The 20613-nt window shown below is 35.0% G+C and overlaps 4 protein-coding genes across 5 annotated transcripts in view; 3 read left to right on the top strand and 1 right to left on the bottom strand.

Annotated features, from left to right (window-relative positions):
- LOC100640989 (uncharacterized) overlaps positions 1 to 4131 on the bottom strand; it is a 13396-nt gene extending 9265 nt beyond the window's left edge. The window contains exons 1-7 of the mRNA XM_019993580.1: positions 3943 to 4131; positions 2515 to 3888; positions 1949 to 2086; positions 1554 to 1772; positions 1007 to 1153; positions 368 to 571; positions 171 to 308 (exon numbers count right to left, since the gene is read on the bottom strand). Of these exons, the coding sequence (XP_019849139.1) occupies positions 171 to 308; positions 368 to 571; positions 1007 to 1153; positions 1554 to 1772; positions 1949 to 2086; positions 2515 to 3888; positions 3943 to 4033 (2311 nt within the window). The 5' untranslated portion in view covers positions 4034 to 4131. The remainder of the gene's footprint in view (positions 1 to 170; positions 309 to 367; positions 572 to 1006; positions 1154 to 1553; positions 1773 to 1948; positions 2087 to 2514; positions 3889 to 3942) is intronic.
- Positions 4132 to 4135: 4 nt separating this feature from the next.
- On the top strand, positions 4136 to 8224 carry LOC100638204 (autophagy-related protein 13-like). The gene is made up of 11 exons (XM_003384407.3): positions 4136 to 4235; positions 4289 to 4363; positions 5500 to 5619; positions 5670 to 5851; positions 5967 to 6016; positions 6710 to 6803; positions 7100 to 7205; positions 7318 to 7407; positions 7586 to 7735; positions 7792 to 7902; positions 7972 to 8224. The coding sequence occupies exons 1-11, from the start codon at positions 4179 to 4181 to the stop codon at positions 8029 to 8031; spliced, it is 1095 nt and encodes a 364-aa protein (XP_003384455.1). The 5' UTR covers positions 4136 to 4178; the 3' UTR covers positions 8032 to 8224.
- A 119-nt stretch (positions 8225 to 8343) lies between these two features.
- LOC109580105 (extracellular matrix protein 3-like) lies at positions 8344 to 15312 on the top strand. Of its 2 annotated transcripts, XM_019993608.1 has the most exons (29): positions 8344 to 8451; positions 8551 to 8739; positions 8787 to 8921; positions 8982 to 9179; positions 9253 to 9462; positions 9519 to 9722; positions 9769 to 9912; positions 10125 to 10319; positions 10368 to 10514; positions 10558 to 10779; positions 10824 to 10967; positions 11015 to 11206; positions 11255 to 11392; positions 11442 to 11630; positions 11678 to 11821; positions 11869 to 12060; positions 12109 to 12246; positions 12296 to 12490; positions 12538 to 12684; positions 12742 to 12939; positions 12993 to 13148; positions 13455 to 13643; positions 13692 to 13832; positions 13884 to 14078; positions 14260 to 14397; positions 14448 to 14654; positions 14705 to 14848; positions 14897 to 15088; positions 15142 to 15312. In XM_019993608.1, the coding sequence occupies exons 1-29, from the start codon at positions 8400 to 8402 to the stop codon at positions 15282 to 15284; spliced, it is 4878 nt and encodes a 1625-aa protein (XP_019849167.1). In that variant the 5' UTR covers positions 8344 to 8399; the 3' UTR covers positions 15285 to 15312. The 2 variants fall into 2 exon arrangements, with proteins under 2 accessions (XP_019849167.1, XP_019849169.1); XM_019993610.1 differs by lacking the exons at positions 11255 to 11392; positions 11442 to 11630; positions 11678 to 11821; positions 11869 to 12060.
- Positions 15301 to 20155, top strand: LOC100640866 (uncharacterized). Its single transcript, XM_019993578.1, has 12 exons — positions 15301 to 15526; positions 15583 to 15714; positions 15763 to 15957; positions 16066 to 16218; positions 16367 to 16564; positions 16812 to 16952; positions 17210 to 17404; positions 17687 to 17821; positions 17872 to 18072; positions 18233 to 18769; positions 19028 to 19594; positions 19749 to 20155. Exons 1-12 carry the CDS (start codon positions 15301 to 15303, stop codon positions 20069 to 20071), a joined length of 3003 nt encoding a protein of 1000 aa, XP_019849137.1. The 3' UTR covers positions 20072 to 20155.
- The last annotated feature ends 458 nt before the right edge of the window (positions 20156 to 20613 follow it).

The following is a 20613-nucleotide window of genomic DNA, read 5'->3' as shown; positions in this document are numbered from 1 at the left end:
TGCAAGCAAAACTGATGTGGATTCATAAATACAATTTTTTGCAGAATTATAACTTTGCAAAGCTAGTAATGTGTATATCCCATAATGGCTATCAAATATCCTACAAAGTTTTAATTTCACAGCTGCAAGCTCTTACACCAAGTTTTGCTCCTAAAAGTAAAGTAAATTACCATATGCAGTGATATCAAATGTCTCAATTGACACTTTCAGTGGAATGCGTGTGGTACCACCCATGTTAACAGTAACCACTACTGAGCCGTTATTCTCCGGCAAAGAATAATTTGCCTGCCCAAACCTGAAAAAAACTCCTTCAAAAAAAAACAATTAAAATAAATTAATAATAATACTTAATTCCAGTTTTCCTTACTGTCATCGTCAATGATTGTTACGTTGAGCCTGTTAAGTCCTAGTCGTACATTTGGTCTTGGTCTGACCAGCCTGAGTCCTAAACTAACTGTGAAGTATTCAACGGGTTCCACGATGCTATCACTCCTTATGGTGTATGGAAGAGACCACTGCGATCGCCCAGGACGAAGGGTACCATCATTAATGCGTTCATAATCTTCATTAACTGAGTGGGAGGGGAAGGAGAGAGAGGGGAGGGAAAGTAAAAACTTTTTTATTGCGAAAAACTACAAAAGCATGTGTGTACATTAAATTTCAAATTTTGCTCTTAGCAGAAAATTGCAAAATATAAGTCACACAAATACCGTAAAGCGGGAAATTTTGGAGTGAGTTAAATTTAGTGAATTGCTAAAATTTTGAAGATTGGCAAATTTTAATTTGGGAAATTTGCGGCCACATGCCGTTGAGCTTGCATATAATGGCTCAAAATGGCAGATTTTTATTTTGGCAAATGGCTATCAAAACACCAAATTCACAAAATTTAACAACCTCCAAAACTTCCTAATATACAGTACTTTCAGCTATACAATATGTATAACAATAGTGCAAGCAAACTTAATATCATTCCAGTGCTTCAATTGCTTCAATACATTGTACTTACCAAGAGCTGTTCCGTTAATGGTAGTTAATGTTACTGATATACCAGTACCGCCATCAATAATACCAGCTCTAGAGCGCAGAATAAAGTTCAAGCCAGTATCACCTTCTGTCACAGTGACAGTAGGAACTTCAAAACCAATTGTTAGTACTAATGATAGGGAGAGAGAGAAGATGAGAGATAAAGGAGAAAGAGAGAGAGGAATTTAAACCATTTGTTTTCATAAAATGATCACTATCAATGTTCTAAGTGTACACAATACTAAAGTGCAGCCCTTTAGCAGTATGGGTTTAATAATAATTAATTATACAGTATTTTAAGGTGAATTGGCTATTCATGGATATAATATCAAATTTAGTCTTTTCAGGAATATCAAGTGTTAGTTTGGTCAGGTATTATAAATACATGTACACTCCACAACCATGGAGTAGTCCTTAAACTAATGGAGTTTCTACCAATATCTCAATATGGATAAGTTTGTAAAGGGCTTAAATAAAGCAAGAAAAAATAATTTATAGATAAAGGTAATTTAATTGGAAAAAAAACCTACTGTCATCATCCTTAATCCTAATGATTGTCGTGTTATAAGGCATGTACACATCGTCACCATCAATAGGAAATAAATGTAAGATAAATGATTTTATATAGAGCCTTTCAGCCTCGGCTATTCTGTTATCGATTCCATGCAGCACAAGATTAAAATTAGTAGTGTTACTGCTAATGGTGATTTGACCATTTGTTCTTCGGAAACTTTCAGATATATTTAGCCCTACGAATAGACATAAGTATAACAATTAGAACAGAAATAGGAATGATCATAAAAAAATACTTATACATTTAAAAAGAAATAATAATAATAATTATTATAAATAATTAAGTCTCTTTCATTTCTTTGATTCTCTCTCTTTTTTCACACTTAATTTCTTCATTGCGCCCTTCTCTTACCTGGTATATCGGTCAGTGTCCTCAATTCATATCTAACAGTTAAATCAGTTAGTATGTGGCCTCTTCTTGTTAAGCTAATAGTGATATTGTCACCTTCATCGCCATTGTATTCGCCATGATCTATGGACAGTATGGGGACTGCATGTGTGTATGGGAGAATATAATAATAATATAATACATTGCAGTGATGATGATTATGTCAATAGAAAATGGATAAGTAAATTATGAGCAATCAACAGGTTTTTTATTTGCTAACAATGGCAGACTAAGTGATTATCCCTTTCTCTCTTTGTCCCCCCCTCTCTCTCTTGTCCTCCTCCAAAAGGCTTCAAAGACACCACATTGTGGTCAGCATGAAACCAGTTCAATCATTCAAGGGTGGGCTCTATAATTGGGCTGTGGGTGAACAGAATAATTGCAAATATGCTTATTATAAGTACAGTGGCAGCTGTCATAATCTTTTAAATTTTAGTATTCTTAAATCACAATTACAATACCCACACACCAGGGTCTGGTTTTTATTATTATAATAATACTAGAGATGCTTGGAAGATAACGATACTCACTTCCAATCGGCTCCATTTTATACCCACAAGAATGAGCATATCCAGAACTGCTGCTCCATCCATAGCTGATTATGTTAACGGCACATATCTCATCCACATGCTCCACGGTATACCTCCTGTCTCTACTGCTAACATTAGTAGAGTAACCATATCCACAGGCATCACTGGAAGCATTGCTACAATATAAAGGAGTCCAAGAGTTTGAATCAGAGTCGATTGGGAGTCCATCAATGAGAATAAGTGATGAATTAAAGCATCTCTCATTGACTGTCACTGTTATGTAGTGTTTGAAATCGGGTCCAAATGACGGGACGTAAAAAGCAGAGACTTGTTGGTACTGACTGACAGGCGCTACCCAAACCATTAACGCAATGTCCTCGTCTATAAAATACTGCATTACAGCGATAGGCTGCTCTGCTGTGATGACACAAGGAGTCTGTGACTTGATGTCAATGTCTAAACCTTCTAGCGAGAAGTCTGTGCTGTCTTCAATGTCATCATGGCAGTTGTACGTCACGGAACTATTGTGATAAAGTGGGCGGATACGAATAAGGTAGCCTGGATTTGGAGGGTCTTCAAAGGGCATTATATGGAATAAGTAACCCCAAGTATGCGATGGAGGTATCTGTTCAATGACTTGGCGACAGTTTCTATTTGTTGGGTTTATATTACAAACTTGGGACGCAATGAAATTGAACGGCTCTTCCCCCCAGACTGTGATACCAGTCATATCGACAGTAGAGCTCTCAAAATGAAAGGTGTCATCTGGTCTTAAAGACCTGAAGGGGGTCGGAAAACCCTGTATGGTTCGTTGTGGGTTAGCAAACAATTGATACACATCTCGAATCTGGACCTTTTCTTCTAGATTTGGAGGTGCAAGTGAGAAAGGGGCTACTCTATTGAAAACGTCACTGAGTAAAAACATGGAGTAGTCGTTGTTCGTCGTATCTTCAATTGGAAGAGAGAATTGAGTGTACTGGTATCTTTTAATGAAGTTATGAGCAATGGGTGGCAAAGCAAGAAAAGTTGAAGTGAAATGATCCGATTTTGCAACTCCAGTTACACTAAAGGTCTGATTCGGATTAGAAGAGTATATTAATATGTTTCTATCGACAGCAGAGTCTGTTGGAAGGACAACAGCATGATTTGAAGTTAAATTGAGTCTGCTTATGCTGCGGCCGATCAGAGATCCGTTCAGGGGCCATAGCAAGCTAAGCGAGTCAGTGATGTTGATGATTAGCTCTATGGGAGTAGGTAATTCCGGTATCAAGTGAATGTAGTACGAGGCATCGTAAGTGGATGAAGGGAATGAGATTGAGAAACGGTTCCCGTAATGGCTTGCAGAAGTAGCATGATCTGGAGGCAATGGAAGGCCTAGGAATAATGATTCAAATTATAATAGAATTATTACACAGAGTAATTTATTACCTCTTCTGTACAGTGGGTTAGCTACATAGGGCTCGAATAAGGTCGTAGAAAGGACTACAACAACCCAAAGCAAAGAAGTTGTAGCCGCCATGTACTTGTTGTTGTTTTTGTTTTTTTTGCATGTGCTGATAGGCGGGGTTAATTTTGCCGCCGAAGTGACGTCATACCGCGGGAATTTATTAGCGGGTGTTCTGGCGCCATGCAAATAATTGTTTGTGGCCCCGCCTTCATTTAAAATGGCGACACAGGATAAAAGAGAGTTTGACAAGTATCTTAAATTTCTTACTCAAAAGGTGAGTGGCGTGCCCTTTTTCTTTATCATTATGATTCACAAATGTCAATCTAGGCCGTACAAATCATTGTCCAATCCCGCGAAGGCTACAAATTGAAAACAAAGTCGAATTCTGGGAGCACAGAATGGGTGGGTACTTTATTTATTAGTATCAGCCTCAAATCACGTGACAAAACATGTTTGTACATTGACTTACAAGTTTGTTTTCTCGTGTGATGTGAGGTTCTAATGTAGCGAGTATTTTGATTATTATTATGTAAAATGTAAATGTAGCGTGCATAAAGATCATTTTTAAATTTAAAGAGCAATTTTCAATTAGACGGAACAGAAAGTAATCCGACACAGCCTCCATTTGTAATTTGTTGTAGTGTATAGAGCACCTTAATGGTTTTTTGCAATTAATGACAAGTGTTTCTTGCTTGCCTTTTCTGTTATATTCATACCTTCCTTGAACAATGCAACAGGAATTTATAATATTGACTCCTGGATACAACAATGATAAATTCATGATTTCAGGCCCATTTGTGTGTAGCTTTTATCATAGGGGACACACAGGAGTCAGTGTCTTATACATGTACATATGGACAGGCTTTCCCATAAAGCATGCTAAGTAAGCTTAAAGCAAGCCTGGCTTTTGGACCAACTTTAAAAATTCGTAAAAAAATCTAAACTTGACTGGAATCAGCTCAAAATTTCTATGCAACTTAAGATAATGTATGCACATCAGAAAAAATTATAAAAGTGGAGAATTCTCAAATTTTCATTTTTGACGAAATTTGGCCGATGACCCTGTACTATAGTACAGTGACTTTGGCCCGATTTTGGAGCAACTTTAAAAATTCATAAAAAATTGAAATTTGATTGGAATTAGCTCAAACTTTCTACACAACATAAATACATGTATATGCATCAGAAAAAATTATAAAAATGGAAAATTTTTACCTTTTCATTTTTGACGAAATTTGGCTGATGACCCTGTACTATAGTACAGGGACTTTGACTCAATTTTGGAGCAACTTTAAAAATTTGTAAAAGATCTAATTTAGATTCGAATCGACTCAAAATTTCTACACAATACCCTATACTGTAGCCAATCATAATTCCCCACCTCATTTTCAGTTGTTAATAACAATTCATTTTAAAAGTGCAAATTAGTGTCAATCAAATCAACCAATTATTACATCCTATCCTATTTAGCACCTGTACTCTGTTGCCATAGCACTAATGTTCATCAAGTTTTTAAAGTTTGTTCTGTCTACGTTTAGTTCAATTTAGCTCTCCCCGAAAAACGTGAAGTCGTCAGCGAACTGAAACGAAAATTAGAGACGCCGCTTCCATCCAACCACGCCCCTATTAACATTGAGATCACCATGGAAACAGCCGAGGTACACGCCCCCATTAATTAATACACACATCAGTTACTCTTGACTCTCAGGGCGACAATTTCTTAGTGGAGGTGTGGCATTTGTCTCTTGATACATCAAAGAGAGATATTACTGTTTCTGTCACGCACTCTCTTTACTCAAGGTTCTCCCTTCTTTTGAGGTCCCTTCTGGCCATGACCAGGGTTGTCCCTGCCTATCAGCTCTGCAGGAAGAATGAGAACTTAAAGTTTTCGTTAGTCTTCAAAAATGTCATGTCTTTTCGATATAATTTTGCTTTCTCTCCCCCCCCCTCTCTCTCTCTCTCTCTCTCCTCTTTTTTTCTTTTTTAATCTGTGGTATTGTTAAAGGTATGTTATATCTTCTGGAAGTCAAGAGAATGAGTTTGAAGCCTCAAGAGGTAAACTGCACACACCCACACACACTGCAATTAAACATCTGTCTGCTTCTGTTTACCTGATATCATACATACATGTACATGTACACAGGTATAGTACTTGTACATGTACATGATAGTTGGATTGATGTGGTTTGATGAAGACAGCCAGTCTCACCATCCAATAAATTAGCTAGTATCCTCACACATGTTTCTTGTTGTGAGGTTAAGATGAAAGGAATCTTAAAGGAAGAGAGAGTCTTCACCAAAAACACACACACAGTACATGTCCACGTCCTTGTTAATATCTAAGACTTTACACTTTACTTTATACATTTACAGTTTTTACACCACAGTATATCATGTTATGACTGTGAAAGCCTGTAACATATTGGAAGAGTTGAATATTTTCAAACTATTGCATTATGCAAATGTTTACAGGCACTTCTATAGTATTGCATTGAATTCTGCATGTAAATTGTATACTGTAGATCAGAAAATTAGTGTGGTAGAAAATTCTTGTGTTTTAAAATTATGCTGTGATTTAATTTTTTACTGAATAAGACTGTGTCATGTATTATTGAATGTGGCATGTAATTATATGGTAATTGCGAAATTCTAATTCAGTAAAATTTAAATCACAGTAAAAATTTCCAGATAGATGGTAATTATTAACAGTATTATTAGTAGCATTATTTGTTTTATTTGCATTTATAGATGTCCAGCGATCAGTTATAAGTGAAGTTTTATCCCCCTATGGTCTGGTGGGTGTCTCCATTGAGTACATTACTACTTTTACTAAACCTGAAAGGTAAAATAATAAATGATAATTAAATAATTATTACTTAGTAGTAATAATAATACTTTGTGAAAGATGATAAATATAGTATATTTAACTTTGTTTACATTATATTAAAGATTGGAAGATACATATCAATGATCGTAATGTGCATGTACAATGTAACTAATATAAAATTTTGATGTGATGTTTAAATCAATAAACTCTACATAATGATTGTATCTTTATTTTACATCTGTCAATTACTTCTCTTTTTTCCTCCTTTCCACTACTTCTTTTCTCTCCTCTCTCTCTCTCCCACCTTTCAGGCCCTCTTCAATAGGGTATGATACAGTTGATGCTGCTATGGCTAATTCCATGGAAGATGATAGGCTTCATCCCTTTTATTCTCATTTCTCTGAAGAACCACAACAAGTAGGTTCGCACAAGTTTTTATTCCATTTCCTATTCCTTTCCTCCTTCGATCTTTTACCTCTTCCTCCCTTTCTCTTTTTCTTCCTTCCCTCTCTTTTTTTCCTTTTCACAGGATTTTACTCATCAGCCTTTCTCAAAGGTTCTTCCTAAACAAATGCCTGACATGGCATATACTCCTTCCACTGAAGCATCTCTATCCCTTGTAGGTTACTTTATTTAATAATGAGAGTTTATGGGGACTGGAAACAAAATGACCAAAGTGGGCCCCCTGGGATTATAATTTCAAGCATCAGTAATCATTATAAGCCCATTTTGATTATATTATACTCACTTGGACAATATCAAGAGTATTATAATTATAATACTGATTTTTGTAATAGACTCACCATCATCATCATCATCACCACCATGAGAGTGAAAGAGGAGGAGGTATAGAAGGAGACATCTACAGACAGTCTTCAGATGAAAACTCCATTACTATAAACAGTACCAATCAGGATAGCTTTATTATGCTAGACCTTGAAAAAATGGTACAGATCTACCTGTATATTAGCTATAATAATGTTGGAACTCTATTAATTTTTAGAAGCCAGCATTTGCTCCCGATCAACATGGGCCTGGGGATCTTTTTCACCTCAGTAGTGATCCACCGTTTTTGGACATGTTTTCAGATGGGACTGATATCAATTCTGCCTGCGTAAGTACAACAAGTGGTCATGTTTTTATTTCACTTTTTTGCTGTTATTTATCATCATCATCATTGCAGAGTTATTTGGATGAGCACTTGTCTGCAGTCAGTTCCAGTCACAGCACTGCTTCTCCTTAAATGTATCATTGTGTGTACTATTATGTGTATGTGTACTATCAGATTAAGCAAGACTGAAATCATAATCTATGTATATTACCTCAAGACAATTTCTGGTCCAGACTGTTTTATAATTATTTATGTGCTGTGATTTTAATCCATTCAAGAACTACTGACATGAAATTTTAGTATAACTTGGAAGTTTGCACACTGAGCTAACTTTTTATACACGATCATAGTATTTTGGTCATTGAGTACTATAATTTCTGTTACGAAAAGTTATTTTAGTGCAGCAATAGGCCCGTTTGCGGTGAGTAGCGCCGCGCGTCCCTGCCTTTCCTGGTTTTAATTTTAGTTTACACTTCGAGGTGTTTTGATCTTTGGAGAAGATGGCTCCTTTAGGGCTTTTAATTTTTGCTTTCTCCGCTTTCCTTTTTAGAGGTAAGCTAAATTCTATTGTAAATGCATGCCTGTACAGCGTATAATGGCCCGCCGGCCAATGCTCGTACAAAATTAACGTCTTTTATTTCTTTGCTCCAGGTGTTGAGAGCCAGCCCATGTCATGTTTTGTGCAGAATCCATGCACAGGAACTCCTGAGACTACTACTCATGAGGACTGTTGCAGCTTGGAGCGTTTATCAGGCATTCCAGAAAACTGTGGCGAAAGAGCTGACGATGCCTGCAATATCTACTACAGGGTATCCGGTGAACCTTGTGACCCTTGCCAGAGTAAGTAACCATGATATACCAAGCAAGTACTGAGCTATTTTAATTAGTTATTGGATTTGAAAACAGCACCATCACTCTGACAGAGAGTGGGCCACAGACTATTCCCATTAAATTATTCAGTTTGGGACTGATTGAAATAATATTACTCACTGCTTCAATAACTTCAACAAATGCTACAGAAAGTAAATGAACTTTATCAATAATTTCTATCAGTTATATTTTACGTTGTACACTATATATAGATGTGGACTACTCTTTTACTAGTCAAATGTTTGATTATTTGAGAAGAGTGCCGTCTGATACTGATATTGATATTGATATAATAAATGACAACATTGCATTAGAGCCAATCGAAGTCATTGATATAACCCTGATTAACAGAGGCTTTATAGATATATTTGGACCGCACGATACCACTATCATAATTATAGATGAAGATGGTGAGAAATGCTATATAATGACATGTCTTAATATTTTTTAATATCTCACTTTTTTTCATGCAATTTTTTACAGTTTTAACAATCGCTGCTAATCCTTCATTTTTTGAGGTCCAAGAAGGTGGTAGCATTTCATTTACTCTCAGTAAAGACAAAGAGACAGCAGTACCAGTAGATATCACAGTAACACCACTAACCTATCGGCAATACTCTAACAAAACTGCTACTAATAATAATTTACCTTCACTGAGTAGCATAACAAATGCTCCTTCTAATCCTGCTGAAGGTATAATAGCTAGGTTTAATAATATTAATTATAATTCAGTATGATTCTTATCTTAGAGCAAGATTTTAATAGCACAGCTATTCAGTTAAGAACGGGTAATTCATCTGGCTCATTTCCTGTGAGTATGAATGGGCTAGTCACTGATGACACCATCGTCGAAGATCCCGAAGGATTCGTCTTGCTAATTGAGTCAACCAATCCTGATCCTCGTATCAGATTCAACAATCAAATCATTGTGATTCAGATCAACAATGATGACAGTAAGTAGAGTCATAGCATATTGTTAATTTTTTGAAATTTTTTTAGCTCTTTCGCTCATGTTTGATCAAAGCACGCTGCGATTGAGTGAGAATGGTGGCAGTCTTTCTTTAAGCATTCTACCACAAGCTGGAGTCATGTCTGAACTAACCAATACGGTCATCAACTATCAAGTTACACCATCATTAGCTGGTATTATGATCACCAATGCTAATATTATTATTATCATGCAGTAGCCAGTGGTTTAGTTATTATATGGAACATAAAAATGATCCCTATCCTCTTTCAAATTTGCTTTATGCGAATCTTGGAAATTAATACGCTTGTGATTGTAAATTGGTTATTTTTCACATAAAAATGGATTGCAATACAATCACATTTTAGCTTGCAATATATTTTTTTAGGAGATGTTACATTTTTGCCTGCTAATTCTTTGGTTTTTGATGGAACTAGTGCAGTATTGCGCATCACTCCTATTGATGATCAGACTCTAGAGGACATTAAAACTGCTATCATAACTTTTCAACCTGCTAGCAATGAATCGGGTATTCAATTTTCTCCGACAAATTCAGTCAATGTGATAATAACTGATGATGAAAGTGAGTAATATGTGCATGTAAGATTAAATGGATTGCTATCTTCTGTAGATGTTACTTTAAGTCTCATTTCTGACTCGACTTTTGTCAGTGAAGGCTCGTCATTCAATGTGTGTGTATCTGTAACTGAACCAAATGATGTTGCTCCACACTTCATACCAGTATCTCTAACACTAATACCATATCTCCCTACTCAAGGTAATGCTATTGAAGCATGCAGATTGTCAAATCTTTATTGTAGAAGGTGATTATAGTACCATGGATAGTAATCTGTCTCCAATATTAACACAAAGGAATAGATCTACTTGTTTCTTGATTGATACTGATGAAGATCAGATGACAGAGGAGGATGAAATGTTTGGTGTCAGCATTGCTCTTCAAAGTGTTGCTGAAGCAGATTTTTTTAGATCCCGCACTAGTTTCAATCCTCCTGTATTGAACTTAACTATCATTAATGATGACAGTAAGGTTGAATATGAAAAGATTCAGAATTGATATGATTAATAGGTGTCACTATTGGTTTCACAATGGAGTCAATTTCAGTAGTAGAAGGGTCTAATCCAGTCAGTATATGTTTTAGAGTAAATGAAGGAATATTGGCAAGAAATGTTGCAGTTAATGTATCATCTAGTTCTAATACAGCTGTTATTGGTTAGTTAGTCATTTTAAATCATTGTAATTACTATTTATGTTTACAGGAGTTGATTATAGCTTGCCCAGCTCTGTATTTATATTCAATTCTAGTGTTAATGAACATTGTGTGTCATTTGTTCCTCTTGAAGATGATATTATTGAGAATACAGAAACAGTTACTGTTCTATTAAGTACTAGTGATCCTGCTGTGAATTTTGATATCAGTAGAGAGACTGTTAGCATTACAGACAATGACAGTAAGATAAATTGATTTTGGAACGCTATTATTTTACTTTAATTATCAGGAGCTTCTATTGATTTCTCTCAAGCTGAATTTACAATTCGTGAAGATGGTAGTACATTGAGCTATAGTGTTATTCTAACTGGTAATCTTGATCGGAGTATTGTTGTATCAGTTAATGATATACCAGGAACTGCTACACGTTAGTTTATATTTTTAATATTCCATTAAATGTATGCTTTATTCCATAGGAGATGTTGATTATTCTAATGTTAGTGAGACTATCACATTCACCAATAGCAGTAAAAGGTTTACTGGTGTACTGAGGATTATTAATGATAGCATTGTGGAGACTACAGAGACTCTAATACTAGCTCTTAGTAGCTCGGATCAATTTGTTGATCTAGTCAATGCTACTGTATCTATTGCTGATGTATCAAGTTAGTGTCAAGAGATATTAATTGAAATTCATTATAAATATCAATAGATGTAAGTATTGGTTTCACAATGGAGTCAATTTCTGTAGAAGAGGTATCTAATCCAGTCAGTATATGTGTTAGAGTAAATGAAGGAATATTGGCAAGAAATGTTGCAGTTAATGTATCATCTAGTTCTAATACAGCTGTTATTGGTTAGTTAATCATTTTAAATCATTGTAATTATTATTTATTTCCTTAGGAGTTGATTATAGCTTGCCCAGTTCTGTATTTATATTCAATTCTAGTGTTAATGAACATTGTGTGTCATTTGTTCCTCTTGAAGATGATATTATTGAGAATACAGAAACAGTTGCTGTTCTATTAAGTACTAGTGATCCTGCTGTGAATTTTGATATTAGTAGAGAAAATGTTAACATTAGAGACAATGACAGTAAGATAAATTGATTTAGAAATGCTATTATTTTACTTTAATTATCAGGAGCTTCTATTGGTTTCTCTCAGGCTTCATTTATAGCAAGTGAAGATGGTAGTACATTGAGTTATAGTGTTATTCTAACTGGTAATCTTGATCGGAGTATTGTTGTATCAGTTAATGATATACCAGGAACTGCTACACGTTAGTTTATATTTTTACTATTTCATTAAATGTATACTTTATTCAATAGGAGATGTTGATTATTCTAATGTTAGTGAGACTATCACATTCACCAATAGCAGTAAAAGATTTACTGGTGTACTGAGGATTATTAATGATAGCATTGTGGAGACTACAGAAACTCTAATACTAGCTCTTAGTAGCTCAGATCGATTTGTTGATCTAGTCAATGCTACTGTATCTATTGCTGACAGTGCTACATCAAGTTGGTTGACCATTAGCAACTTGTTGTTCCTAGTAGTTCATTTCTAGGAGTTAATTTTGGTTTTCCTGTGCTATCTATACCTGTTAACGAGAGTGATCAAACTCTTGTAGTTTGTGTTGATAGGTTCAGTGGTCAAATAGAATCACCTCGAGAAGTCATTGTATTACTCTCAACTGTTGATGGCACTGCCAGAGGTTAATTATAAATTGTATATTTCTTCACATTAAATGATTTTTTTTTCATTTTAAAAGGAGGTTCAGATTACATATCTATCTCAATGGTACAGCTTGTTTTCAATTCAACCGTGATGTCCAAATGTGCTGATATTAACATAAGACAAGATTCACTATATGAGATTGATGAATACTTCAATGCTATCATATCTTCTAATGATGTGGCAGTTCATTTCATTAATAATGTATCTACCATTATCATTCAAGATAATGATAGTAAGCAAACCACATTTCACCTTTAACAAATTGATTTTCAAAATTAATTTTAGTGCTAGCAATTGCAACATCTCTACCTAGCAATACAATAAATGTGCTAGAATCTAATGGAACTGTTCAGTTTTGTTTCAATGTCTCAAGTGGAGCTATTGATAGTACAAGCACTGCAGTGACAATTGATGTAACTGCAACATCTTTAGGAGCTACTGGTTAGTATAGTCAATTCACTCTATTAATACTATACTATATTGCCCTTGGTAAATGGCAATGCTTATAATTATGTAATTAAGAAGGAATTAAACTTTTCTGCTTCAAACTGATATTTGAATGTTTTTTTTAATGCTCATAGCTCAAGAATTTGTGCTTAAAGTCAGCTCAAACTTTCTGCATAGGATAATAATATCAATGTATATCAGAAACCTTAATAATAACCATATCTGCAACATGATTGATATTTTAATTGCTACTCAATAAATTCGATTCATTTACTTCCACACCATTTTTATTCATTTTAGAAGGAGTTGACTACTCAGCAATGAATAGATCGTTCACATTCGTTTCTGACAGCATGACTCACTGCTACTCATTTAATGTAACCGACGATCAGAATGTAGAAAATGAAGAAAGATTCCAACTTGCATTGTCCTCAAGCAGTCCTCGTGTTACAGCTCCAACAATCACAGTCAACATCATAGATGATGATGGTAAGTTGATCCACTAGAGCCACCCCCTATTCACATTTCTTTTAATAGGAATAACTTTAAATTTTGAGAGTGTGCCTCCTGTATCTGAAGAGGCCCAGTTTGTGACAGTTTGTGTGAGAGCACAAAACAGTCAGTTTCTTCAAAGATCTGTTGAGGTCCTATTGAACACCATAGAAGGATCAGCTGCTGGTAATTGCCACAGGTTTATTTAAGCATAAAACTTTGCTTTTTTTTCCTCAGAATTAAATGACTTCCTTCCACTCAATAATGTACCACTTACAATCAGTCCAGAGATAGGAGTCAACTGTACCAACATTACACTTCAAGGAGATGATGGAGTTGAAGGAACTGAGACTTTTAGTGTAAGAATGAGTTCTACTTCAAACAGTGTATCTTTTGGTGACGATCTAAGAATTCAGCTAATTGATGATGATGGTAAAAAAGCTGCTGCATATACACCTAGCTTGAGATAGTACCCACAATAGTAGTAGTTCTCACAATTCCATTACATGTAGCTTTATTTAATTTTTGCTTGACTATTATGGCTTTTTATGTCACTTTAAATTAATGTTTTTCCTAAAGTTGGTACACATTAATGGTGCAATGTTATTTGCAGTTGCTACAGTCAGGCTTATTGGACCAACTGATGCTGTTTCTGAAGGTGGTGGCTCATTTGATGCAAGAGTTGAAGTTATCGGTAAACTGGAAATACCAATCACACTCTCTCTATCAACACTTGATGGGACTGCATTAGGTAAGAATTATTGTAAAAGAAATTCTATTCTAAATTGACCCTTCATTTAGCTGGTGAGGATTTCAATGGTGTAGTTAATGCAAGCATTATGCTAAGTGGTACCAGCTCTTCTCAAAATGTTCCAATTACAATAAGAGAAGATGATTTGGTTGAAGGAGAGGAAAGCTTTACAATTAGCCTGTCACTAAGACCTGTAGAAGGAGCCAATATAAACTTGTCACCTGGAACTGTTGCTGTTATGATATCTGATAATGATGGTAAGGAGTACTTTAGTGTAGTATTAATAGGCTCTATCTCTCTCTTGTAGATGTAACTATTGGTTTCTTAATGACATCATTGTCAGTAGAAGAAGGATCTAGCCCAGTCAGTATATGTTTTAGAGTAAATGAAGGAATATTGGCAAGAAATGTTGCAGTTAATGTATCATCTAGTTCTAATACAGCTGTTATTGGTTAGTTATAATTATTATAAAACATTGTAATTATTATTATTTCCTTAGGAGTTGATTATAATTTGCCCAGTTCTGTATTTATATTCAATTCTAGTGTCAATGAACATTGTGTGTCATTTGTTCCTCTTGAAGATGATATTATTGAGAATACAGAAACAGTTACTGTTCTATTAAGTACTAGTGATCCTGCTGTGAATTTTGATATCAGTAGAGAGACTGTTAGCATTACAGACAATGACAGTAAGATACAATTTAGGGTAGCATTCAACACTTAAATATTTTTTTATTATCAGGAGCTTCTATTGGTTTCTCTCAGGCTTCATTTATAGCAAGTGAAGATGGTAGTACATTGAGTTATAGTGTTATTCTAACTGGTAATCTTGATCGGAGTATTGTTGTATCAGTTAATGATATACCAGGAACTGCTACACGTTAGTTTATATTTCATTAAAATGTACATGTATATGTGTACTTATTCCATAGGAAATGTTGATTATTCTAATGTTAGTGAGACTATCACATTCACCAATAGCAGTAAAAGGTTTACTGGTGTACTGAGGATTATTAATGATAGCATTGTGGAGACTACAGAGACTCTAATACTAGCTCTTAGTAGCTCAGATCCATTTGTTGATCTAGTCAATGCTACTGTATCTATTTCTGACAGTGCTTCATCAAGTTGGTTCACCATTAATTTATTAAGTGTTGATAATATATCAAATCAATATCAATAGGAGTAACTGTTGGATTCTTACCTAATTCATGGTCACTGATTGAAGGTGCTACAGTTATTGTATCCCTTAGAGTTATTGAGGGAACATTGGCTAGAAATATGTCACTGAACATGACAATTGTACCTAGCACTGGTTAGCATTGGTTTGAATGGAATATTGTAATGATATTTAATATTTTAGGTAGTGATTTTAACATAGTTCCTGATTTAAGTGAATCAGCATTTACCTTTAAAGGGCTGACATATCAACTACTCATTGTAACTTTTGCTGATAATATTTTAGAAGGAAATGAAGAAGTATTGGTATCTGTTTCCTCAACTGATCCTGCTTTTATTAGCGATGGTCCGTTAAGAGTAACCATTGAAGATGCAAATAGTGAGTTTTGGTCTATTAATATCATGCAATAATTGCATTATACTGGTGCATTTTGATGTTTTTAAAATTGTAATATATTACTAAAGAATACTTGTGCACTGTCTGTAGGAGTTAGGGTTGAATTTTCACAGACTAGTCTCTCATTATCTGAAGATGCAGGGACAGTTAGTGTGTGTGCTGATTTGATATTAGTTGGTAATACAAGAGAATTAGCAATTCCAGTTTCTGCTGATGCTGTTGTTGTCAATGAAACTGCATTTGGTAAGGAAAAATCATGAACATTATTTTATACTATCATAATTACTATTATTATTATCATTATTATTATTACTACTATTGCTGCTACTTTAATTTTTCAGAGCACTGATATTATTTTTGTTGTTTTAATTTCATTTTTTCCCTTTATTAGAATTTCTTGATTTCACTTTTGATTCTAAGGTGTTTTCATTCTCTACAAATTCACTGACTTCTTGTGTTAACATGAGCATAATTAAGGACACAATCATTGAAAGTGCTGAGAGATTCAGTCTTACTCTGAGGACAAGCACCCCAGGAGCACTAATAGAAGAAAATGCTGTAATGAATATAACCTTGATTGAAGATGATGGTAAAAAAAATTGTGTTCAGTATTCATTAAAATTGAATGCTAATTAGACTACAGCAAAATTGAACCTAAAGATAGGAAAAATGATTCAAAATTGGCTTTATTAAATACCTTTATTTTTCAGATTATTAATGCATTAATAGAACATTATTTTTTAATTATGGGCATTTAAAACAACATAACTAATAAGTTACTGTGGCATAATTCATGTGCATTATACAGGTTATTTATTTGTTCATTTTATATATAGTTGCCGTCTTTGAATTTACAAGGCCATCATATGCAGTAAATGAAGGAGAGAGTGTTGAAATATGCGTCGGATTGAGTAACAATGTAGCAATACAAAATGATGTGAGTATTATTGTCAGCAGTGAAGGAATTGAAGCAACAGGTAAATGAGTTTAGATGCATGCAAAGAGTTACGATTTTTTACAAATTAAAGTTGTTCAAAATTGTGGCCAAAAAACTTGTATTGTAGTAGACCAAACTTTGCCAAAAATGACTAAGAAAGAATTCTTTATTTTTATCATTTATTCTAATACATATACATTTACTTATTTTGTGTAGAAAGTTTGAGCTGATTCCAGTCAAAATTGAATTTTTATCTACTTTTATTGCAATTTACTCGGTGTCCTATTGTTACTATAGATGGAGTGGATTATCCTATAGTAAACCAAACCCTAGTGTATCGTCAGGGTGGACCTGATCCGTGCTTTAACATATCACCAATCAGTGATTCTAGATTTGAATCAGCTATGGAAAGATTCAGACTAAGAATGAGATCAAGTAGTCCATTGGTGGCAGCTAGCGATACAGCTATTGTTGCAATCACAGATACTGATGGTAAGACAAGATGTATGGTGCATGCTAACTGAGCAACAATTGCTTGCAGAGAGCTGACATTTAGACATACAATGTACACTGATTATATGAGATATAACTTTAAAATTTGGCTGAGTAAAATTTTGGCTGCTTGTGCCAGTTTTAGCCTTAAAAGTTATGGGCAATGTTTGTTCCAAAATTTCAATAGATGGGAATTTTGTTAAGGAAACCTGTTATACCACTATACTGTAGTTCCTAACGGAATTCTCCAACTTCTTTAATTATTTTTTTATTCTGTTACAGTTATGGGACTTATTTTTCCAACGGGTACCCAAGAGGTCTCAGAAGGAGAGACGGTATCAGTTTGTGTTACTCCAAACATTACGACTGATATTAGCTTTACAGTACCAGTAAACGCTACTGGAATCACTGCCACATGTACGTACTTGATTTCCTTGCATATATTTTTAAAGATTTTTATTTTCTAGATCCAAGTGATTTTACTCCACAGCAGCTATCAATCGCTGTGCAGCCTTTCTCTTCAGGCATGCCCCAGTTTTGTTCTTCTCTCTCCATCATTGATGATCCAGAAGCTGAACAACATGAAACCATTGCTCTTGCATTAGCACCAATGCCATCCTCTAGAATAGTACCAGCACAAAGCTCAATGTACACTCTGATAATCAAAGGTAAATTTCTTATACTGTACAACCTAAATTTTTCTAGAATTTAAAAATTTTAATGGCTTGTAAAAATTTTTAGCAAAATTCTGAGAGTGCTTTTGACATGTGGCTGTAGCTTAATGGACTCTTAGTATACCTCCTATTTTTATTTTTATTTTTTTAATAGATAATGACGAATTTGGTGTAACATGCAATATTAACTCAACGCAATGGGTATCAACATTCAATGGAACTGCTCGGTACCTCTTTGACAGGAATTGTGAACACAAATTAGTCTCATCTTGCAATTCTTCAAGGATCGACATACGCGTCGACTTTTTAAACAGGACCCTATCATCCGGCCTCATAGCAATCATGCACGATGAACAGAAGATAGTGTTTTCAGCTTATTCTGTTACATCACGGCCTGCCCCATCTGTTAGCAATATCAGCATAATTCAACAAGTCGACTCTGTTACAGTCACGCTCAATAGCATTGGACTCAGTGTGAACTTCAGTAAAAATGCAGTCACTGTTGTTGTCTTTGGAGATGCTTTGATGATGCGCTTAAATGGACTATGTGGAGCATTGAATGGTGACCTTGTCTACTCTGATTGTCAGAGGACTGCCAATTTTATGAATAGGACTTCCGTTAGTGAGTTCATTACTAGCCATTTTGTGGAAGCACCTGAACAGCTTGCTAGACCAAACAGAGAAGAATGCGGTAAGTAAAAAGATAACAAATAAAGCAGAGTAGCCAAGAATGTAGTGTATTGAGGCTGGTTTTGTAGTCATTTGACTAGCATTCTTAGAGACTTTGGCTATAGAAATCACTTTTAGTCACATAGTTAAGAAGGATACATTTATACTGTCAGTAATAATTGTACATCAATCATTGAATAAATTTTATTTATTACTGTACCCTTTGTGGCTTTAACATATTCTTACAAGTGACCAAAAATATTTTATTTCTTTTCTACAGGAATAATAAGAAATGATACTGCCCAAGGTGATCCACTCTTCACTGTTCCTATTTTATATACAAGAGTGGCTAACCTAACTGGCCCACTGCATCTCTGCTATGAAATACATGGCAAGCCTGATGCTTACTTCAACTACATCTCAGACGATTGCACATCCGTCACGGCTCATTACGTTCAATCAACAAATGCTCCAATTTATAACATCATTGATAGCATTTCAATTGTAGCCATTGATTCTGCCGATCATTGTCATCAAATACAAGTCAATAGTAATGGCTGTACTGCAACTTATGATGGTGTATCCATTACACGTAATAGTCCAGGACCTGGTTCTAATGATATAAGGTCTCCGTTTAGTCATCGTGGTATTAGCATAAGGAGGTATAGCGACAGGGTCAGGATCAAAGTCCCCAATTGTGCTGATGTTAGTCTGGTTATGTGGGTTGTCTGTGAGACTGTGAACATTAGCGATCCATACACTGGAGTTAATCTGGGCCCTGTGACTATGATAAAATTCATAATATCCCGGGGGTTCAATCTTCATGAATATTCCCATGGCTTGATAGGCAAGTTACTGCACTACAGTAATACTGTATAATAATATTCTTATTATAATTAAGTTTTTTTGTACAAAATTTTATAAAATTACCTATGTTAGTGGGATTTTATTTAGTTAAGGAAATACTAATGATATTTATTTTACATTTATTTTTTCTACAGGTCAGTTTTGGAATATTCCGATTAATGTATCAAGTTTCAACGGAGTGTCTACATACCCTCCAAGATTTAACGACCTACTCTACACAGTCTCCATCAATCATCCAGTGGATCCTCAGCGCCAGTTTGTTGGACTACTCTACAGATCTTGGACACAGCGTGGAACTAGTTGCTTGCATGTTGGCAACAAGCAAGCTGGAAAAATCCGTGAAATCGAGTCTCCAAACGACCCTGTCATTAGAGGGACCTACACTGATTACGAAGTTTCTGGACCTTTTGATACTCAGTTTGTGTATTCTGTGTTTAAAAGGAGTGACAGTTGTTGAGTAGTGGATGAGTGATATCTGGAATTAATGATCATTGTTTCTTTATTTCGTCGTTTTATTAGTATAGTGATTTTTATTCTTTTTTGTTTCTTTGTCTTTTAGCTAAAAGTATTGATAATAAAATTTAGTCTGTTAAATAGAAGACACTACTAATGAAGTGGTCCATAATTGTCTTTAAACAGTCACTGATTTGGCTCTAAGTTTTGGCAGCCAGTCAGCATCCTATTCAAAGTAGGACTAAATCTGAAGTCATGAAGTGGCACACAAAATATATTACTCAAGCAAATAGAATACCTCTGTTTCATATGTTGTCTGTAACCACTGGGCCAGTTTACAAATTGCAGAGACTAGGCCTAATAAATTGTGACTATGACCGAAGAGTGTATTGTCTTATTATAGTGGTGGGAGTCACTGGGTTGTGTCCTTTGGAATGCAATTTCTAACATGTTCTTGTGACTGAGTATGTCAAACAGTGCTACGCCTTGTCTGACACATATACATGTAGATCTACTGCCTTTATGAAAACAAACATGTTTAGACAC

This window comes from Amphimedon queenslandica, unplaced genomic scaffold (genome assembly GCF_000090795.2).
Source record: "Amphimedon queenslandica unplaced genomic scaffold, v1.1 AMPQUscaffold_13491, whole genome shotgun sequence".
NCBI lineage: Eukaryota > Metazoa > Porifera > Demospongiae > Haplosclerida > Niphatidae > Amphimedon > Amphimedon queenslandica.
Note: the sequence above shows the minus strand (reverse complement) of the source record. Positions and strands in the feature narration are given on the sequence as shown.